Source organism: Hypomesus transpacificus, chromosome 3, assembly GCF_021917145.1.
Source record: "Hypomesus transpacificus isolate Combined female chromosome 3, fHypTra1, whole genome shotgun sequence".
NCBI lineage: Eukaryota > Metazoa > Chordata > Actinopteri > Osmeriformes > Osmeridae > Hypomesus > Hypomesus transpacificus.
In genome coordinates this window covers 2,525,570-2,548,230 of record NC_061062.1, presented here as the reverse complement: position 1 = coordinate 2,548,230, position 22,661 = coordinate 2,525,570, and the positions used below count along the sequence as shown (strand labels likewise).

Genomic DNA, 22,661 nt, shown 5'->3' with positions numbered 1-22,661 from the left:
AAAGGGATTTGAAATGACATTTATAAATACTTGTAGGATATTCAGGGCTACGAGCCTCTTTGAGCGAGGCACACTGTGCTGAAATGACAAGCAAACTTTTGAACTGGATCACCATAAAAAGGTTTCCATGTTTGCTAGCAGACACACAGAATAGTGACAATTCATCTGTTGAGTGCTAGCTGTAACTAGTCAGAAATAATATGGATGTTTACAGCCAGTTACTAGACACTGCTCTCAATACTTATGATACTGTTTTTGAAAAAAATATACAGTAAAGTAACTATCCAAATATTTATTTGTCAAATTACAAATAAGGGCCGCTTGACTTAAATACAGGTGTTTCAAATTTGACCTAACCACACCTACAAACTCTGAACATAACAGAATATTAGCAGCATAATATCGCACCATGACCGTCTTTAAAATTTCAACAGAAATCAACAGAGAACATTATACCTGCAGAAGGCGCCCATAAACGTGTAGAAACATAAAGAGGATTGCCTAGGTTGTCCAGTGAAACCCTGCCCTGGGCAGCTGCTTTGGCACGGCCCTCTCAGATGTCGAGGAGAGTGACTGGGTGTAGCTGGTACAACACACCTTTAGTCTTCCTTTCTGCCTTCTGAACAATCTCCATCTTATGAATGGGCTCCACCTGCACGCGCACACAGTCAAAAGAAAATCCGTTTCCCTCTATACGATGGAAGCTACAGGCCTGGCAACTGTTGTATGGCTGGCCTGATACTAGTGACAGTGAAATGTTTTAGGAGATTTATTTTTAAAGACCACAGTGAATGTACAGCACTGGGTGCTGTGCTGAAGCCAGACTGTACCTGGTTCCACTTCTTGGGAGTGTGGTGGTACACAGGGACAAGGTCTTCCCGAGGGGGCGACTTGGTAAACATCCTGATGCACAATCAAAGATCCACCATGGATATGCTTCAATGGATATTCAGTGTATTTGACAAATGTGTCAAAACTATAGGTCTGTGTGTGGTGGGATGGTGGGTGACTGATGTGTGTGTGTGAGTGAGTGTGTGTGGTAGTGCATACCTGAGGAGGCGTTCCCTGCAGTCGTTCTGCAGGTTGCTGATCCGGTCGGGGCCCAGGTGCATGGGGCCGTTGGGCCCCTCACACACCAGACAGTTGATAGCCGCCCGCAAGGCGTTGATCTGAAAACCAAAACAGAACACAGAGCTAAACCGTCTGAAAAGTTGAACTGAAAGTTCATGAAAGTGTTTCCCTTTATCACACATGATGCGTTGTCTTTATCTTTAAGCGATGACAGAAACTGGACCTGCCTCAGTTATGTCTTCGACATCGAATTTGACGTCAAACACGATCTCCATGTCATGTTCAGGAAAGATGGCCTCCTGAAATCGGCTGTTCCACCCCAGACCACAGATGGCGCCAGTGTAGCAGGTCCTATCTGCGTCGGTGCTGTAGGAGGAGGACAGGAGGAAGTCAAGAGGACTAGAGACACTTCCCCTGACCATCTGGGCTTGTCTGTGTGTCTGGGAAACGGGTGATGCGCAGACTGACCGCAACTCCATCATGGGGGTGAACAGCAGGGTGATGAGGGTGGGGAGGCCATGGATGTGGGGCATCAGGGTGGTGTCCTTCAGGAGAATACATGAGCCTACACAGGAACACACACACACACAGAGTCATTCACAAAAACACAGCTACCACCCTTATCTGAATCCCATCCGATTTCTCCAAGTGTGCCAGCACCCCCCTCCCTGGCTGGGTACCTGAGGGGCTGACTGCCACCGACCCAGCCACCAGCATCCTCTGATGGCTGTCCTGGGGGGTCTCGTTCAGGGCCGCGCTGTTCACGCTGTCTTTCTCGATGACCACGGACCTGCGTGGAGGAGACACATTTACATTTTTACATTTAGTCATTTAGCAGACGCCCTTACCCAGAGCGACTTACAGTAAGTACAGGGACATTCCCCCCCGAGGCAAGTAGGGTGAAGTGCCTTGCCCAAGGACACAACGTCATTTGGCACAGCGGGGAATCGATCCGGTAACCTTCGGATTACAAGCCCGACTCCCTCACCGCTCAGCCATCTGACTCCCTACACATCCTCCACACATGCGTCAACACTGAGGAGGGTGAGGGTCAGGGTCTGGCCAGCGCAGGCGTGGACCGTAACCCGGGGTGACGCCACCAGGGGAAGGTGCTGACCTGTAGTGGTTGATGTTGCTCAGGCTGTGGAAGTTGACTTTGTGAGGGCTGGCCGGGCCGTGTACACGGGCCTGTGGAGATACAGCAGAAGCACATCCAACCAAAACGACCTCCAGTCAACACGGGCGCAAACAAACGCAAACAGTTCTTTTGAAACGTTAAAACATCGGAAGTTACGTCTTTGACTTGGGTAAAAATCCTAATTTCCTTTGACACCATGGGTGTGGCTCTAGTTCAGCCACACCAGGAGTGAGAGCACAAAGAAACAAAACGGCCCCAGTGCTCCCCCTGCTGGCTGGATGACAGCCGCTAAAAAAGAAACACAATGCCACCTTGTGGTGGTCAGTAGTATAGCACATAAACATTATAATCGGGTGCACTAGAGGGGAGGCAGAGTTAAAAAGGTGATCCAGCCCTAGGTGTGGGTTAGGAGCTCCCTGCCTTGGTTCTGGGGGTGGACTGGGAGAAGGACTGCAGCAGGCTGTTGATGAGCTCCCTCTCCTCCTCCTTCCGGGTCTTCCAGGAGCTGCTGGTGGTGTTGGGGACAAAGGTGCCCTCCTGTAGGTCCTTGTACACGGACACCAGCACGTCGTGGCATTGCTGCAGGGAACACGACAAAACAACACATTGTAGTTTTTCCTGGGCGGACGCTAAAAAACATATCTGTTACCTCATGTTACCCGGGGAGACCAGGCCAAGCCACAAGGCCTGTACTCATTATGGTCATGATGTGTCTTCTTCATAGGGTTTAGGTGCAGTTCTACCAGCGTATGTGAAGCCCTCTGTGACTCTACTTCTAGAAATGGCTATACGAATACAATCTGAATTACTGTGTTTGATTACAGTAGCCCAACAGCCCGGCCAACCGGTTCTGAGAAGCATGAGGCTGCTGCAGCCTTTCCCAACCCTGGTCCTCACGCCCCCCCGCCCTGGACGTTCTGGGTGTTTCTCTAGGTGTTTCCCTCTTCCAGCACACCTGTCAACAACACGTTCATTTGAATCAGGTGTGTTGAGAGCAGGGAAACATCTAGAACAGAGGTCGCCAACCTGTCGATCGCGATCGACGTGTCGATCTCGGAGACTTTCCCTGTCGATCTCCAAAATAATTTCAGAAATACTGATCTCCGACTAATTCATGAACGCGGAGGATTCTTAAACTGAACGCGCGTTGTCTTGTACCTGGATTTGCATATTGGCCTGTGCGTGTTGCAAAGCAATTCACCGACAGAATAAATGGGCGTTTTTTCCCGAAGACGACCTTTGAGAGACCTGCTATCCCAGGATACCTGTGGGCGTGGTTGCCGTTGGTTTGTTTATTTACCCGGCCGTGTTGTCCACATAGTGTTAGCAAGCATGGCAGAGGCACCACGAAAGAGGGCGAAAAACTACAGTTTCCATCATGAATGGGAGGAGGAATTCATCTTTACCTTGGTAAAAGACAAGAGTGTGTGTATGTTGTGCCACCAGCCACAGGCACTGTCTAAGCGAGGGAATTTGGAGCGGCACCACAACACTAACCATCCGAAATTCAAAGACTTCTATCCACCAAAGAGCGCAATCCGCGCCAAAAAAGTTCAGGAGCTGAAAGTGGAGTTGAAGGCTCAACAGTCGCTTTTCTCACAACCTACGTCTCAAAGTAAGGCTGCAACTGAGGCGTCATTTCGTATTAGCCACATTTTGGCTAAACACAAGAGACCTTTTACAGATGGGGATTTGTTTAAGGAACTATTGACCGTCACCGCAGAGACTGTTTGCAGCACCTTCAAAAACAAAGAGGACATAAAAGCTGCATTCCGTGCTGTGCCTCTTGGTCCTACAACAGTGACACGAAGGATCGAGTTACTGTCGGATAACGTTGGTCAACAGGTGTTGGAGGACTTGTCACTCTGTGAATATTTTTCACTGCAGTTTGATGAATCGCTGGATGTAATGGACACGGCTCAGCTTGTTGTATTTGTCAGAATGGCTTTCCAGGACTTTACAACAAAGGAGGACTTCCTCACTCTTCTCCAATTAAAAGAGAGAACGAGAGGTGAGGATATTTACAACGTTTTTAAAAGCTATGTCCGTGAAAAGAACATCCCCATTCAGAAACTGGTGGCAATCACTACCGATGGGGCACCGGCAATGTGCGGTGTGCACGCTGGTTTTATAGCACTGTGCTGTAATGATCCGGATTTCCCCGACTTCATGAAGTATCACTGTGTGATTCATCAGCAAGCCTTGGCTGGGAAAGTTGTGGACTTTTCTCATGTCATGTCACTGGTGGTCAAAGTGGTAAACTCGATTCGAGCAAAAGCGCTTCAGCATCGCTTATTCAAGGCGTTATTGGATGAGCTCGATTCGGCGTATGGAGACCTGCTTCTGCATGCTGATGTCAGGTGGTTGAGTCGCGGAAAAGTGCTGCAGCGATTTGTTGACTTGCTGCCTGAGATTAAGACGTTTCTGTCGAAAAGGAACGAGGAGCACGAGGAACTTTCAACGGATGCGTGGCTACTGGACCTGGGGTTTCTGACGGACCTAACCGGAAAAACTGAACTCGCTCAACCACGAACTCCAGGGAAAAGACCGGCACCTCCTCCACATGATCAGCGCAGTGAATGCGTTCAAGGCCAAACTCTGTGTCTGGACCACGAATCTGAGGAAAGGGACGCTGACACACTTTACAAACCTGGAAAAAATGTCACAGTCCATCAAAGACTCTTCTGACTTTCACCCTGAGCAGTACTGTGTGCACCTGGACAAACTGGCAGCGGAGTTCAGTCGACGTTTTGGTGAGTTAGAAATCATGAAGGATATTGCTGCATTTCTTTCAAACCCATTCCTGCCTATTAATACAGAGGAGGTTGCAGACCAATTCGAGAAAGCATTTGCTTTGCCAAGTGGAGTGGACATGGAGATGCTTGATTTGCAAAATGACATTGAGCTGAAAGCCAGGTCAAGGGACAGTGACTTTTGGGGACTTGTCAGCCGAGAGAAGTTTCCTCTCCTCAGTGCATGTGCACTAAAAGTGAGTGCCTACTTTGGATCGACCTACCTCTGTGAAATGGCATTTTCACAGATGAAAATCACCAAATCCAAGTACAGGAGCCGGCTTACTGACAGACACCTCACAGACTGCCTCAGACTGGCTGTCTCTGCTTATGAGCCAAACTACAAGGCACTCACAGACAGTGTTCAGTCACAGCCATCACACTGACTTGTCACATGAGAAATTTGTCAGTGTTGTGTTGTAACTTCAGTTTATAAATAAAACCGTTCATATCCAGCCTGCTCATTGCAAAAGTGTTTTTTCTTGTTCATATTGTTCACAAAGTGTTTGATTTCATTCAATTACAATAAGGCCAAATATAAAGTTAAATTGTAAGTTCAGTCTGGAGTCTGTTCTGTCTCTCAACGCCTCAATAGTTAGATCTTCGGGTCACCAAGGCAAAGGTCGGTGATCTTTGGCCTAAAAAGGTTGGTGACCACTGATCTAGAACATGCAGGGCAGTGGAGGACAGGGATTCAGAACCACACAGGGCTTCTGATGCCAATACTGATAGGGAGTCAGGTGGCTGAGCGGTAAGGGTATCGGGATAGTAATCTGAAGGTTGCCACTTTGATTCCCGGCCTTGGGCAAGGCACTTCACCCTACTTGCCTCAGGGGGGAATGTCCCTGTACTTACTGTGAGTCGCTCTGGATAAGAGCGTCTGCTAAATGACTAAATGTAAATGATGCGTGCAGATCTGGTTCCAGACACCTTGGACTCGAAGCATTCCTCCGCCTTGAGGGCGTGTCCCTCCTGCACCATGACGTCCAGCACGCTGACGCTGACGGGGTCCGTGTCCGTGCTGATGAGCAGGTCCACGCGCATCACGCCGTGCAGGATGGAGAACAGGGACACCACCAGGGCGCGGCTCTTCACCAGCGTGATGAAGCGGTTGCGTGCGCGGGTGCTCCACTGGTCCCCCAGGATCAGAGACTGGGCCGAGGGACACATCCCTGTGATCCGGAACTCCTGGGCCTGGAGGGGAAGACACAGAGACGGCAGCTAGCGGCACGCGTCTCCTGGGAAGCAGGGGGAGGGGGATGGTGCTCGCTGAGAGGAGCGTGGAGATCAGACTGAGGCTCAGCTGGTACCTGGAAGGGGAGGGCTGTGAGATCAGCAGGCAGCTCTCTCAGTCTGCTGCAGGACACCAGAGCAGTGTTGCCAAAGTCCAGGAAGAACACCTGGAAAACAGACAAAAAATTTTGTTATACATTTTTTTATACAAATAAACCTACAATCAGAGATGGTAGACGTACACACATCCGTCACTTAAGAAGAAGTACAGATACTCATGTTTAAAAAGACTTGGGTAACAGTTGAAGTACTGACTACACTTGTGTGTGTGTGTGTGTGTGCGTACCTCCACAGAGCTGCCTCGGATGTGCAGGACCTTGGCTCGGTAGTAGAGGTCCTGCTCAAGGCTCTCAGAGAAGGGCGCCAGACACAGCAGGTTGGGGAACACAGACACAGGAACAGGAAGCAGCACTCTGGCGTTGATCTGGGCCGTCAGGTGACGCTGCTTCTCCATGCTGGCCTCGTCGGCCTGGTAACCCCAGAAGTGCCCCACCTCCACCACCTGCAGGCGGGGCGCAGAACTGCGGGGGTCACACCTCTGGTAACTGCTTTTCTGTGTTCACTGTTCTAACTATACGGTATGTATCCATGTCATGTACGTGTTCATTGGTCTCTGTACAGACTGTGGCAACACATTTCCTTGGAAAAGGACATTGGCTGAGCGGTTAGGGCATCGGGCTAGTAATCTGAAGGTTGCCAGTTTGATTCCCGGCCGGGGAACATGACGTTGTGTCCTTGGGCAAGGCACTTCACCCTACTTCCCTCAGGGAGAATGTCCCTGTACTTAATGTAAGTCTAAATGACTAAATGTAAATGTGAATAGCTGAATCAATCCATCAGTCAATATTATCTATCTACAGCCCCCCCCCCCATCATCCCTGTACTGCACTGGCCTCAAAAGCCAAGAAAGCCTCGTTTACATAGAGCCTCAGGTACCACTAACTGTCTGAAGAGGGTGTCACCAGACAGAACAGGCCAGAGGGACTGTTCCAGAAGGGTGTCCCAGCCCGACTGACCTCAGTGATGTTTACGATGAAGATGGGGTTGGAGGGGAGCTTGTCTGGGTCGACGCTGCTGCTCAGCACCCCCACCGGGCACACGGAGTGCTTCTGGAAGTCCACGTTCACCCTGCAAACCACCACACGGCTCAGACACACACACCACGGGCCCCTGAAGACAGTGCCTGTTTGGTCTTTGACAGTTTTAATAAAAGTTTCATTCAAAGGTCACAGTGGTTTTAGCTGTGTGGGATCCCTTTAAGAGAAGCACACAGCATAACTGAGAGAGGAGTCAGTGAGCTGGATCATTGTGTTAGTGAGTCTGCTACAGTGTCATCCCCAACTCCCTGTACAGACAGACATCTCCCTGAGAGAGAGAGAGAGAGAGAGAGAGAGAGAGAGAGAGAGAGAGAGAGAGAGACACACAGACAGAGAGAAAGAGACACAGACAGAGACACAGACAGAGAGACACAGACAGAGAGACAGAGACAGAGACAGAGAGAGACAGAGAGAGAGAGAGAGACAGAAATGAGGGGAAAGATGGGGGTGTAGATCTGCCCAAATCTGCCCTAGTCTGGGTGCAGGCACTGGAGGGTCAAACAGAGTTCTGACATGTCAGGTTCCATTAGGCTGAGATGATTGCACTGTGCAGCTTTTGGGGATGAGGAAAGATGGGAAACAGGCAGGACCCCCACATCCTCCCTCTCACAGCCTTCACCAGACAGGACCCCCACATCCTCCCTCTCACAGCCTTCACCAGGCAGGACCCCCACATCCTCCCTCTCACAGCCTTCACCAGGCAGGACCCCCACATCCTCCCTCTCACAGCCTTCACCAGACAGGACCCCCACATCCTCCCTCTCACAGCCTTCACCAGGCAGGACCCCCACATCCTCCCTCTCACAGCCTTCACCAGGCAGGACCCCCACATCCTCCCTCTCACAGCCTTCACCAGACAGGACCCCACATCCTCCCTCTCACAGCCTTCACCAGGCAGGACCCCCACATCCTCCCTCTCACAGCCTTCACCAGGCAGGACCCCCACATCCTCCCTCTCACAGCCTTCACCAGGCAGGACCCCCACATCCTCCCTCTCACAGCCTTCACCAGACAGGACCCCCACATCCTCCCTCTCACAGCCTTCACCAGGCAGGACCCCCACATCCTCCCTCTCACAGCCTTCACCAGGCAGGACCCCCACATCCTCCCTCTCACAGCCTTCACCAGACAGGACCCCACATCCTCCCTCTCACAGCCTTCACCCAGCACGGCTAGCAGGACAAACCCCCCGTACCAGTTAACCAGCGAGGTTCACCTGGCAGCAAGCATCCTTTGGTTCTAGGCACACCTGGAGACAGTGAGGGAACAGCTGTCTCCAGTGTCATTAGCGCGAGGTAAGGGCATAGGTTTCATCATAGCTTTTTGAAAACGGCCATACACACATATTTTACTAAGAAAATGTAACGTCCACATCCCTCAGGTAATTACAAAACAGTCGTCCCACCCACATTTGAAAACCAACCGACGGCCCTGGAGCGAGGGCCCCCCGGGGCGAGGGCCCCCCTGAGGCGAGGGCCCCCTGGGGCGAGGACCCCCCTGGAGCGAGGGCCCCCCTGGAGCGAGGGCCCCCCTGGGCGAGGGCCCCCTGGTGCGAGGGCCCCCCGGGGCGAGGACCCCCCTGGAGCGAGGGCCCCCCTGGAGCGAGGGCCCCCCGGGGCGAGGGCCCCCCCGGTGCGAGGGCCCCCCCGGTGCGAGGGCCCCCTGGTGCGAGGACCCCCCTGGTGCGAGGGCCCCCCGGTGCGAGGACCCCCCCGGTGCGAGGGCACCCCGGTGCGAGAGCCCCCTGGTGCGAGAGCCCCCTGATGCGAGGGCACCACACTTACCGTGTGTGTCTCATGTGGAAGATGGACTTCCCCCCGGCGCGTGCCTCCACCTCGTCACTGGGGTGCACCAGCAGGTCCAGGGGCAGCCTCTGTTGGGCCAGCAGCAGGGCCAGGGACACCTCGGGGAGCACCCCAGACCTCCGCGTAGAGGTGCGGTAAAACTCCACAAAGGCTCTGACACACACACACAAACAAGAGACATCAAGTCTGAGCGGACGGTGTTGGAGCTCTCAGATCAGAAGGCCGGCAGCGTGAGGCTGAGTGCTGGGCAGGACGCTGCGACGCCCGGGCTCTGAGTGTGACGTACCTGGAGCCATCGAAGGATATGGCCTTGACCTGGCCACACTGGCGGAACAGGGACTGCAGCTGCTTGTAGTAGAGGAAGCTGTAGGGAGGCAGGTTCCTCACCTGAGGGCAGACGTCAGTGGGTTGACGAGGAACACCACCACACACAGAAGGCTAAGCTAACTGCATAACGATGCCATATGATTATGGGGGCGATGACATCATAGGTAAAGAATCTTACAAAACGAGGAGAAACCCAAGTCTCTCAATAAAAAAGGGTTGATTGAGATGTTTGTTAGCGAGAGCTAACGGATCATTAGATCATTCCATCCTAGTGAGTCGTGGTCCTAATAATAGATAGTAGGTAGGTTAGTAGGTATGTTACAGAGTGGCTTTTATACCATGAAGTAAACTAAAGCTTCGGTAGAAATCCGTCCTTCTAGGGCACAGCGTGACGTTGTCTAAACGCAGAATACTAGTGTTCATCGTTTATATACACACTTTATGGGGTTGCCATGATGACATCACAACTCATTATGCATTTCAGTTGTCTTTACCGATTGCTGCCATTCTCCTGGGCTAGGGCTAGTTCTCCTGGGCTAGGGCTAGATCGCTGTATAGAACTAAGTAACGTCCAGAAGATGTACGACCTTTGACCTCTGCTCGACAGGTGCCGAGCCCCGACCCATCCCATCACGTACCATGACTGTGGTTGTCGGGTCGTTTCCCGCCAGCTCTTTAGAAGCCAGCTCTTCGTCCATTTCTCCCTGCATGAAGTAGTTGGGGTAATAAGCCGCCGCGATGACCACCTGACGTGGAAACAAAGAGGACGGTAAAGAAGATAAAAGCTCTGAATAGACGTGTCAGGTGATATCATACACGAGGGCTGAATACTGTCATGATATCCCATCTCTAACAGTCTCCTGCCAGGCACACACGTGATGCCCTCTGTGACATTGTTTGTCAAAGGGACAATAGAAAACACAGTTGGATGTGACCTGCAGGAGGAACTGTTGCTTGTGGTGGCTGGAGTAGTCCATGTGTGGGGGGCTCTCCACCACGTGCATGTTGAACTGGGACACTCTCTTCTTCAGGTCCTCGTACAGCTCAGCCACCTGTCGGTCACAGATGGGAGAGGTCAGAGGTCAGGGGTCACCTGGCGGTACATTGCCAATACATGTTTGGCGGAGACAGGTGGCTGAGCAGTTAGGGAATTGGCCTAGAAATCAGACGGTTTCCGGTTAGATTCCCGGGTTTGCCAACATTATGTTCTGTCCTTGGGCAAGGCACTCCACCCTACTTGCCTCGGGGGAATGTCCCTGTACTTACTGTAAGTCGCTCTGGATAAGAGCGTCTGCTAAATGTAAATGTTTGGCTTTTACAGCTGCAGCATGGGTGAAAAACAAGCCCCAGCAAAATGTTCCACTTTACAATAAAGGTTGATCTTCATGTTGCCAGTGACAGACAGAGAGGGGAAGACGTGTAGAAGGCCCAGGCTACTGCGATAAGGCCTCAGCCGACACGGTACACACACACACTTCCTGTGAGCTACCGGGGTGCCCCAGGTTCCTCTTAATCATAATCCACACGTGACGCCCAGAGTAGAACCTGTACCTCTCTGATCCTCTTGATCTGGATGCAGTTCTCCTTGCCCCACTGCAGCTCATCCTGCAAAGAGCACACGCACACTCACTACACATCCACCGCACGCATAGATGACTCACAAGCCTGAATAAACTTTAGAAGCTCCATCCCATCTCTGCCACAGGTGTGTTTCATGTAGGTCTCTCACCTTAGGGTGCCTGAGCTCTCCCTTGCTCCTGGACATGTGCCACGCCTGGGGGGAAGATAACACAGGCAGTGTGAACAGCACGTCTCTGCATCATCAGGCGTGTGATCAATAATGATGCCAGCTTGTGACCTGATATAAATTGCTGTGACCTGTCACCTTAAATGCGTTGACAAAAGCGATGGCATCACTTGGAACACCATGTGCAAAAGACAGTTTGCTCCTGAAAAGAAGACATAAAAAAAAGTTGAAAGTTGAAAATGTGACAGACAGAATAAAAAGATGCCTGCCATACAGATTCCCGGTTGGATGTAGGGACGATCCTTAAATGTCTATATCCAGTATGCTGTAGCTCTCACTGGCCACACTGGTGATGTAGACTCACCTGTAACCTGCCAGCTGCTGTAGGGTAGGCATGGCAAAGAAGCTCTTCAGAGAGAGTGAGGCGGCTGAGAGAGAGAGAGAGAGAGAGAGAGAGAGTCAGACCTGATTCAAATAAACGGGTCATTTCCAGGCTTCTGCAGAGCTTCATGACAACCCGTTTGTTTGAAATCAAGCGTGCTAGAAGAGGGAAACAGGTTCCCTGAGGACCAGGGCTGCAGACCACTGCCCCACTGCGTGGGGGACAGACCTATGATGAGACACTCCTCCAGGCAGCCGAAGGCGTGGCCCAGCACGATCAGCTTGCCCAGGTGCAGGTCCAGGGGAAGGTGAGCCAGCACCCGGCCCAGGAAGGTCAGCTCTCCGTCGAAGCATTTCTGATCAGACCCGTCGCTGCTCACAGACAGCGCACCCATCTGGAGCGGGAGACACACAGACGATCCGCGTTCCTCAAACCACATCCGATACAGTCTGTCAAACGGAATTGCCCTACATCCATCACACACACACGCTGAAAGAGCTAACGCTAGCCGACACAGCCCCTGACGTAGCACTTCGCATACCGAACGTCTGATGTGAAGTGACTGATGAGAGTCCGCCACTCCACAAAGGTAATTAATAGGGATGCACCCAATCCAGATTTTTGGGGTTCTGCCGAATACCGAATCTACTGGTTAAGATTCGTCCGAGTACGAAACCGAATCCTACTCCCATCCTCAGTCCATTAAGACAGATGACACATTAATGAAGTAAACAACGTCTGTTGTACGTTTTTACTGTAAAAAATAAAAAAGAATAGGCAACATTATGCCAGGAAGACAAGTGGGAAAAAATATTTAACAATTACCATGTGCCTATGTTTACCTTATCTCAAGATACAATCAATATCCAAAATATTAGCCTTTTAGATTTCTTTAATTTCTTTCGGATGTTTCATACGCAAATGTTTTAACAGCGGATATGTTGTGTAGCCTATTGTTTAGGGTCCTTGCCACCACGAAACATGTAGCTTGACTTGAATTGCCTTCTTTTGACTGTAAGACCTGCCAAACAACACTTTTTCTGCTCACGAGTTCCATTTTCACTTTCTCTCACCCTACTGCATTGAACGGTCTACCTACGCAAACACCTTCCCATAATCAAAGGCGGCGGCGTCATTATGTCGACCAGTGTAGTGCGAGCGTAGGGTTCAAATTCGGTGAAAAAAAAATTATACGGTTCGGCCGAAACCATACCCCGTCAAAAAGCCCAATATTCTGTCGAACCTGAAACCGAATCGTGGATTCGGTGCATCCCTAGTAATTAAGACATGATACAAGCAGCACGGATTGTCTGGTGACGACTGCAGTGCCTCCATGACGTTGACCATCTACACGTCCGTCTAGGGCGAGCACCTCTTTGAGCTGAAGCACGGTCCTCTCGATGTCGTCGAGGTTGGGGGGCGACAGGGCGGTGGACAGCAGGGAGCGCGGGTCGCCCATGTCCAGCAGCTTCACCTTCAGCATGCTGCTGGCCAGGGGGGCACGCTGGAGACACAACACACCACCTGTGAATGATGTGACGTGCTCCACGCCGGACACGGAGTGAAGACACTTCAGTCTCTCTTACCAGCATCTCAGGAATGGAGAAGTCTGGGATTTCGTTCTTCCAGAACTCCTTGGACACCAGGCGGTAACAGTAGCCCTTGGACACTCGCCCTGCCCTGCCTGAAAGAGAGATAGAGAGACAGAAAGAGAGAAGCTCAAAGAGATGAAAAGCTACAGGAGGGATCAGATCTAGTGGTGTTAGGTCTGAGGTCAGCTGGACGGGAGGTAGGTGTAGTCCAGTACTACAGTACCTCTGCGCTGGTTGCAGTTGGTCTTGGAGGCCCATGTGAGGCAGAGGGACTGGTACTTAGTCTCTTTGTCACAGATCAAGTGTCGTGCCAGACAGAAGTCAATCACTACCACCAAACACACACCATGAGGAGAACAAGTTAGCCATGCGCAGGCCACAAGTAGTCCCCAGACGACTGAAGTCACAGAAGTCACAGTTAACAGAAGGGATTCAACTCCTACCGTATTTCACATCAGAAACAGTGACTGAGCTTTCTGCAATGTTGGTTGACAGTATGATCTGTGGAGAAGGACGAGCACAAACACACACACACACACGCTGTCGACAGCCGAAACACAGTTTGAACCGTGAGAACTCTAAACCCATGCACTCACCTTCCTGTACCCTGGAACGGGAACCAAAAACACGCCATTCTGCTCTTCCAGAGTCACGGAGGAGTGGAGAGGGTACACCTGCAGTCTGGAACATTCCAATCCAACGTGCTCCGTTAAGAGACAGTACCAAACACACACTGTAACAGAACGCTGCGATACTCCCAGGCTGGCACACAGGACGGCACACAGGACGGCACACAGGACGGCACACAGGACGGCACACAGGACGGCACACAGGACGGCACACAGGACGGCACACAGGACGGCACACAGGACGGCACACAGGACGGCACACAGGACGGCACACAGGACGGCACACAGGACGGCACCCACCTCTTGCGCGCCAGCTTGGCCAGAGCCTCCTGCATGTAGTGGATCTCAGCCAGGCCCGGCAGGAAAACCAGCACGCTGCCGCGCTCCGGCAGAGTCAGGCTCACGTCTCTCTCTGTCCGGCTGCCCACGCAGACACATCGGCAGGGGGAGAAGAAGAGAAGGATGAGAGCTCTGAAGTATCGCGTTTTTTGAAAACGTAACAAGAGATTTGGAAACATTTTAAAATGAATGTTTGGAATTTTTTGAATCATCTTGATTCCCAACCTCTCATCTTTGGCCTCCATCTCATCAAATCTCTGGATGAGGCCGACGGCAATATTATACATCTCCACTGTGATGAGGGGCGAGTCCGGATGAGGGGAATCAACCTGTAACACACACATCCACACGTAACATAAGCCGGCATCATCCACAAACACAAGTAACACTTCTCAATCTCCTCCTTCCCCCTCACCCTGTAAGGGACGAGGCTGTGGATGTCGTCCAGGTAGAAGTCCTCGATGCCAAAGGGGACCCCCTCCACCTCAAACACGTAGGCTGGGTTCATCTGACTGCGGATCGGGGTGCCGAAGTACTCGGCAAACTCCGTGCAGCTGATAGTGGCTGACATCAGGATGATCTATACAGCCCAGCAGAAAAAAAGAGTTGACTTAAATCTAACTGAAATGTGCCAACCTAAGACCTTCAAAGATGACCAAGAATTATTTTTGACAAAATGCAAGAAAACTTGCAGTGAGGTGGAGCAGGGAGAGGGAGAGGGTAACGGTACCTTGACAAAGCGAGAGTTGGACCGCAGCAGCATCCTCACCACTAACAGCAGGAAGTCCAGCTCCTCGGTCCGCTCGTGGACCTGGAACACGTTTACCCAGCTCACCACAAGCAGAACCCTTATATATTGGTTTTCTACATTGTCCTTAAAGTGTCGTGAATTTGTCCTTTCCCACACATATATTAAAGCTGTCAATAAGTGAGTATGTTTGTACTTTTAAATATGATACTTTTAGCTTGGCACTACACCGGTCTCTGTGTTGCCATAGAGCTAACCAGCCCATCATTTCCCTCATATGACATGTGAGTGATGTCATTATCACCTCATCTATGAAGATATGTGAGAACTCGGTGAGGCTCTTGGCCCCCACTAGCTTGTGCAGAAGCACTCCTGTGGTCATGTAGATCAGCCTGGTGTGCTCAGTGGCCATCTTCTCCAGACCAACCTGAAACACACACACACACACAAACACACACACACACACACGCTGTACATCCGACTCAAAGTGTGTACGCAACAGGTACGAACATAAGCAAAGTGTACAATCTCGGAAGAAGGTATAGAATATTAAATCTATCGAAGACTGGGGAATTGCACCTGTGACGTCAAACTCTTCCACCATATGACTTTCAATCACTCCAGAGACAAAAAGATAGACGAGAGAGAGGGAGAGCAAGAAAGAGAGGGAGAAAGAAAAGACCAGAGAAAAGAGAGAGAGCAAGAGCGAGAGAGAAGAGAGAGAGCTAGAGAGAGTGAGCGAGAGAGCATGCAGTGTGAACATCCCCTTCATTTCCCTCAGGCCAGCGACAGAGCAGAACTCCTGGATAAAAGCCTCTCTCAGGGCAGGGCTGGGAGGGGAGGGGCCCTGTGAGAGCGGATAATGCCACTGTGCTCTCCACAGGTCCTCAAGGCCTACAGCCCATCAGTTCATCCAGCTGTCCTCAAAAAGACAGGGATGGAGGGCTCTCTAAAACATACCCTCGCTCCGACATTAGCCGGATAACAACCATGATGGTGGTTATGCACTCGTCAGTGCCCTGAGTCTTCTGCAAAAGAGATGTGTGCCTCAATCTAACACAGCATAGTTCACTCATGTATAACGCGTCTCCTTGCCCAAAACTATTTCACTCCTCGCTCACTGTCAAGACTGCCAGCGACATCACCCCGTCCTATAATCTGCAGCAGCAGCAGAGATGTTATATTTAGACGAGTGTGCCTTTTCAAAACGCTCAGCACAATACAAGCAGACAGCCTGGGAGCAGCATGGATGCTTGGCCACCCCACGCCTGCCTTTGAGAGAGATATGTCAACTTCTTTATAGAAATCCATCCAGGGTGGTACTACCACTGGAGACTCAAAAAATGTCCACGTTATGAATAGCATAGGGAACATGCCACATCTAAATACTTCATAAATAAATAAACAGTTTTGGGGGTTTGTTAACGTGTGGAAGTGTGGGTCGTTCACCAACCTGATAGCCCACGATGCTTCCCAGGGTGCACTTGCGCTCTCTGGCGACCCAGCGTGCGATGCTGCTGGCTCCGATCTTCCTGGGCTGGGTGACCACCAGGTTGCAGGGAGTATTCTTCTCGTTGTAGTAGTCCAGGATGAACTGGGGCAGCAGGGTGGTCTTCCCACTGCCTGTGGCTCCCCGGATGATCACCACAGGGTTGTTCTCTATCAGAGAGATCAGCTGGAAACACACACACACACACCAGGTCACACACACACACACACCAGGTCACACACACACACCAGGTCACACACACCAGGTCACACACACACACACCAGGTCACACACACACACACCAGGTCACACACACACACACCAGGTCACACACACACACACCAGGTCACACATGCCCTATGGACCAGGTGGTTATCAACTGGTGAAAATTTGCGAAGAGATCTCTGCTCTGGAACGATGATGACAAAGCAAAGAGCCTGTGTGTGTGTGTGTTTGTGTTTGTGTTTGTGTGTGTGTGTTTGTGTGTGTGTGTGTTTGTGTGTGTGTGTGTTTGTGTGTGTGTGTTTGTGTGTGTGTGTGTTTGTGTGTGTGTTTGTGTTTGTGTGTGTTTGTGTGTGTGTGTGTTTGTGTGTGTGTGTTTGTGTGTGTGTGTGTTTGTGTGTGTGTGTGTTTGTGTGTGTGTGTTTGTGTGTGTGTTTGTGTGTGTGTGTGTGTTTGTGTGTGTGTTTGTGTGTGTGTGTTTGTGTGTGTGTGTGTTTGTGTGTGTGTTTGTGTGTGTTTGTGTGTGTGTGTGTTTGTGTGTGTTTGTGTGTGTGTGTGTTTGTGTGTGTTTGTGTGTGTGTGTGTTTGTGTGTGTGTGTTTGTGTGTGTGTGTTTGTGTGTGTGTGTGTTTGTGTGTGTGTGTTTGTGTGTGTGTTTGTGTGTGTTTGTGTGTGTGTGTGTTTGTGTGTGTGTTTGTGTTTGTGTGTGTTTGTGTGTGTGTGTGTTTGTGTGTTTGTGTGTGTGTGTGTTTGTGTGTGTGTGTTTGTGTGTGTGTGTTTGTGTGTGTGTGTGTTTGTGTGTGTGTGTTTGTGTGTGTGTGTGTTTGTGTGTGTGTTTGTGTGTGTGTGTGTGTTTGTGTGTGTGTGTTTGTGTGTGTGTGTGTTTGTGTGTGTGTGTGTTTGTGTGTGTGTGTGTTTGTGTGTGTGTGTTTGTGTGTGTGTTTGTGTGTGTGTGTTTGTGTGTGTGTGTGTTTGTGTGTGTGTTTGTGTTTGTGTGTGTTTGTGTGTGTGTGTGTTTGTGTGTGTGTGTTTGTGTGTGTGTGTGTTTGTGTGTGTGTGTGTTTGTGTGTGTTTGTGTGTGTGTTTGTGTGTGTGTGTTTGTGTGTGTGTTTGTGTGTGTGTTTGTGTTTGTGTGTGTTTGTGTGTGTGTTTGTGTGTGTGTGTTTGTGTGTGTGTGTGTTTGTGTGTGTGTTTGTGTTTGTGTGTGTGTGTTTGTGTGTGTGTGTTTGTGTTTGCATAGAGGGCTTTTACCTCCTGTCGGTTCTTAGTAACAGGCAAGTTAGGGTACTCATAACTGGTCAATGCCGGTCCATCTGCAGACGGATTAGGATATGTAACACAGAGACATGTAGAGAGAAGCTCACATTCGTCTGTGTTGTTAAGAGAACACATTCTCCTGGTGACGACCACGTTCACAAGTGCAGGAACGGTGAACTCACCACCAGAGACGTGTGCGTTTGCTGCTTTGCTCGTCGGTCCGCCTCGGGAGTCCTGTTTCCTGGGGCTGTCCTGATCCTGGGGGTCCTTTGCAGGGCTGGAGGAAAACGGGCGTAGCAGCAAAACACATTCCAACAGGGCATGCCAGCGAGACACACAAATTGGCTTCTGGGATAAAACGTGTTTTGTTCATGTTCTCCTTTGACATGCTTAACTTTATGAACAGGCATGATTAAGGCCTGTGACCTGTGTACAAATGTATCTGTGTACGGATGCATTTTTAAAGGAGAAGGTTCCCCCCACTCATATGTCGTCTTTTTGCATGAATGTGGTCATTAAGCTATCTCCAGGGCAGCTGATAGGAGCACCGTTTAGTGAGACAGTAATCAAGGCAGAAAACCGTGTTTTTCCTCAGCGAGCAGTCGTACTGGGCACGGAGGGTGGATTTCTCACACTAGCTTTGTCACCATGAATAAGTATTCCTGAAAAAACATCCAGCAAAAACACAGTCCTCTGTAAGGCCACTGAGTTTACTTTTGTCAAGAGTGACTGGACTGAAAATCGCTCTCACTGAATCCGTTCTGAAAACAACTCACCCGCTTCTTTCTCTTTAACAAATTAAATGTTCCTCCCAAGTCTCTCATCCCTCCCTCCTTTCCTCTTTCCTCTGCCCTCTCTCCCTGGCCGGCCCATCCAGGCCTGGGGCAGCGTGGCAGAGAAAGCAGCCCCAGTCGTGTCTGTCTCTCTCCAGGCGAGAGGAGGACTTTATCAGCTCAGCAGACAGACACACTGTCAGAGCTGGGAGCAGCTCTCTCTCTCTCTCTCTCTCTCTCTCTCTCTCAGATGCCTATGCACAGGCATTGCCTCACACACAAGCTGGAAAAACACACATGTATATGGGCACGCAACCACACACGCACTCCCCACACAAGCGGCGAAGCAGCTGACCTTCCGACGGAGCGGCGCAGAGGAAAGGCGAGGTGAGAGGAGAGAGGTGACAGCTGAGTCAGAGGGCAGCGTGGGAGCAGGGACTCCACTGGAGACGCTCCACAGGACGGGAGAAATCACAAGAGAGGAGCAGGGCAAGTTACGCCAGCCTGGAGAAGCCAGGGAACCTTTTTATTCTCCCAGAAAAAGGACGGCATGATATTGGGATTAGCGTTGCCAGACGACGGAGTGGTTTGAGAAGAACCTTTCTTTCAGCCGCTGGGAGGAGAAGAGCCTTGGAGAGGAACGTTCATGAAGGAGGATGTAGTCTAAGCAGTGTCTGAGCATCTTAGAGGGAGCCACGAGATGAAGGCTACATGGACTGACACATGGAGAAAGAGAAGCAGAGATTCTAGTGTGTAAGAAGTCGATCAGTCTGTCCTTATCAGACCTCTCTCACTTCCTAGGCTCCTCACTGCAGTACTCGGCAGCGGTAAGTAACCAAACCAGAAACTACAAGAACCTTTTTCAGCTTAATTTGTCTTTCAGTTGTTCTACGACTTTTGAAATGTATCGGTTGGAAAAACACAATCATGACAGAGAAATATGGGATTGTGAATTAAAATCGAATTATATATGAAGCATAAACAAAAAAGATGTCAATACAAAAGACAATGCCTGATGACCTCACAGAAATCAACAGCAGCCGCTGAGTCAGCCAGCGAGCAGTTGGGCATCCAGAGGCAGGGCAGCCTCTAGTTCTGACCTCTGACCCCTACAGCTGGGTCATTGGTCCGAAGCTCAGGTGTGCGGGGCACAGACAACCATCAGACTGAGGAGATTACCCCACACTCACACCTGGGGGCAGTCTCACATCAGTAGGAAAGCCACCAAAAGCTATCAGAGCTCCTATGAAGGACAGGGAACCGAGGTCAGCTGAGCAACAACAAGGATTTTACACGCACAAAACTACATAACTGATTAGTCAAACTTAACCCAAAAACATTTTTTCCCCTTTTTTCATTTTTTCAATCGTCTATCGTTCAAGCCGTGCCTCACCTGGTTACCACAGGTCTAATCTAGGTCATGCCCCTGTTCGGCTGGATGAAATGGTCACGTGCGGAGGGAGAGCGGGCCCACGTGGGGAGCATATCTGTGGCCCCGGGGGCCGCGGCCAGTCGCATGCTGATCAGAGAGCTGCTGTGGCACCTGGAGGAGAAGGAGCGTCTGGCCAGGGAACTGGAGCAGGAGCAGAGGCTGGCCCACAGCGCTCTGGGGCTACGCTGGCTCCAGAACTACCCCCGGTTACGGACTCTGATCCCCCCGTCGGAACACCTCCAACTGGAACGCTTGTGCGCCCAGATCCAGCCCGTTCACACGGCAACCGTTCTCTCCCGGTGAGTGGTCGATGATCTAACTCCCCCCGTCGCCCCTGACTACAGTAGCCATGGCTCTGTTCTGGTGATCGCAGGCCACTAACGCAGAACACCAGGCAAGACTGACGCTAGGCGAAGCCGACAACACGATGAGGGAGAATATAAGCTGTCCTGGAAGCCATGTTGTGTTACCGTCAGAGACGTAGGCAATGCAGTGTGAACATGCCAAGGTGAAGGATACCCTATGGGGTTGAGCACAGGCAGAAACTAACAGGGGGGGAGGGTTAACAGCATCAACACCATCCAACCCCTCCTCAACACATACTGTACATTACAATAGGTGTAGGGTTTGTGGCATTTGTAAGGGGGCTTATTTTCATTCTCAGAATCAGAATTCAGTTTATTCGCCATGTATGTTATACAAACACGGAATTTACTGTGGCAGACAGGTGCAAAACACTAAACATATACTAATCTTAAATTAAGTAAAAGTACAAAAGTTTAACTATTTCTAAGAACTAATCAATCTAAGAATAAAACTATTTAAATATAAAGTATATAAAAATACGAATAAGCAGCATGAGTGGTCAACATAGTGTAATCAGATACTGAGATAAGGTGGCTTATGCATAATGTAACTGCCATTAGATGGACTTATAATAGTTAAATAAATGAATGAATTCTTGCAGACTTGGAAGGCTGAAAAGGAAAGCAGTCTGGTAAATGTGGTATGATGAAAAAGGCTAGATGATGGCTTTGTAACTCCTTCCACATGGTTGATCATCATGACTGTCACAGAAATGTTCACAGTTCAGTTACACCACCAGGAAAAGTGACACACTACATCTTCCCAAGAACTTGTCATGCAATCCTCTGGGGATAGGATGTTTGCATAATCAAATTTCAAACAACAGTAAACCCAACAAGTTAACTTGATTATATGGATACACTCAGCATGACTCATTTCCTTTTAATTATATTTTCTTTGCCATGTACAGAGTCAACTCTAAAAAAGGGTAATGAGTATAATTGACACAACCTGACAAAGATAGCCTACTCGATGTCAAGATTGTTTGTCAACTGATAACTCTTTATTTAACTAACACTGTAAAATGTGAACGTGGACCTTGCGAAGAGTTAGGCCTAACTGTCACTTCACTGTAATTTCATGCCTTGCTCAGGTTTCGTGAGGTACTAGCAACCAACAATGTTCTGCCCTGGGAACTGGTCTACGTCTTCAAGCAGGTGCTAAATGACTTCCTAAACAGTGAGGAGGGAGAAGACGACGAGCACTCGCCACAGGCAGCGGTCCGTCAGCCGATGGAATCCTGGACCAACCGCTACCAGATGAAGCAGGGGTTCGTGACCCCTACTGTGCCAAACTGTGGCGAACCACCGAGAGAAGAGATCCCCACCATATCTGGCTACGTGGACCGGGCCATGAGGCGGTCAGCACCATTTGCCCCCCAGAGGGGATGGAACTTTCCGTACTACTACCCGGTTCCTGTTAAATCGTCCGAGGCATTCAGTACAACACTGTAAGAGCGTTTTTTAGGCCTAGTTAGGTCCTAGCTATATGAAACAATCCATTGTTTGAATAATTATGTGATTGCATTGAAGCGTTTTGCACAAGCCACCTCTGACCACTATCATAAGGGACATGGAATGACTTCTAAAAAGGAATACGGCATCATTGTGAAATTCATGAATCCTTCCCATTTTCATACTTTCAGACAAGGTTACCTGGGTACTGCAATAATTATGTGAATCTTAACATAAGGGCAGTAGACAACTGAAACTATAGGAACGATAGCAACAGATTGTACTACATATTTTCCTTGTAATATGTGATCGATATTCCAATCAATTTAACGTGCAATTGAAATAGTTTCGGTTAATTCGTTAACTTGCAGTAGCTAGCCATCTTTCTGGGGGAAAATGCGTGATGGCGCGAGATAGCTAGCAAACACGCAAACACCATTCTTCTTACCTGCTCTGTTTTGATGACTCATCTGTTATTCTAATGTTTGCAAATTGGGTCCCTAATGTGAACCATTCTGTTATTTGTTCTGCCGTTATTGCTTTCATATTTAATGGGTGCTTTTGTACTACTTGTTCCATCTTCCAAGTCTTCCCGATAATCCAACGCTCGTGTAGGATCCTCAATCAGATAGCCAATTGTATGTCAGCTAATAACGTGTGCACGTGATATACCTGCTGGAAGTTTCCCTGAGGTTTCAATGTGGGCATG

The 22,661-nt window shown here is 49.9% G+C and overlaps 1 protein-coding gene across 1 annotated transcript; it reads right to left on the bottom strand.

Annotated features, from left to right (window-relative positions):
- Positions 1-386: 386 nt before the first annotated feature.
- Positions 387-22,498, bottom strand: tdrd9 (tudor domain containing 9). The gene is made up of 38 exons (XM_047051369.1): positions 22,401-22,498; positions 20,152-20,243; positions 19,893-19,970; positions 19,056-19,143; positions 18,110-18,204; positions 17,922-17,983; positions 16,414-16,635; positions 15,265-15,387; positions 14,943-15,023; positions 14,628-14,792; positions 14,438-14,541; positions 14,174-14,293; positions 13,841-13,925; positions 13,688-13,745; positions 13,468-13,572; positions 13,239-13,336; positions 13,025-13,156; positions 11,881-12,046; positions 11,635-11,698; positions 11,409-11,472; positions 11,253-11,297; positions 11,075-11,128; positions 10,459-10,575; positions 10,162-10,269; positions 9,483-9,583; positions 9,176-9,349; positions 7,311-7,422; positions 6,581-6,796; positions 6,312-6,401; positions 5,932-6,195; positions 2,630-2,788; positions 2,189-2,259; positions 1,752-1,861; positions 1,540-1,636; positions 1,299-1,437; positions 1,051-1,169; positions 831-903; positions 387-652 (listed from the first exon to the last, which is right to left on the bottom strand). The coding sequence occupies exons 1-38, from the start codon at positions 22,496-22,498 to the stop codon at positions 554-556; spliced, it is 4,248 nt and encodes a 1,415-aa protein (XP_046907325.1). The 3' UTR covers positions 387-553.
- Between the last annotated feature and the right edge of the window lie 163 nt (positions 22,499-22,661).

Coding starts and splice junctions, on each gene's coding strand:
- tdrd9 (XM_047051369.1), bottom strand. CDS start 22,498: ATGAAAGCAATAACGGCAGAACAAATAACAGAATGGTTCACATTAGGG. Junction 13,337..13,467: donor CAACTGCAACCAGCGCAGAG/GTACTGTAGTAC, acceptor TCTCTCTTTCAG/GCAGGGCAGGGCGAGTGTCC. Junction 7,423..9,175: donor TTCCACATGAGACACACACG/GTAAGTGTGGTG, acceptor GGTGGTTTGCAG/GGTGAACGTGGACTTCCAGA.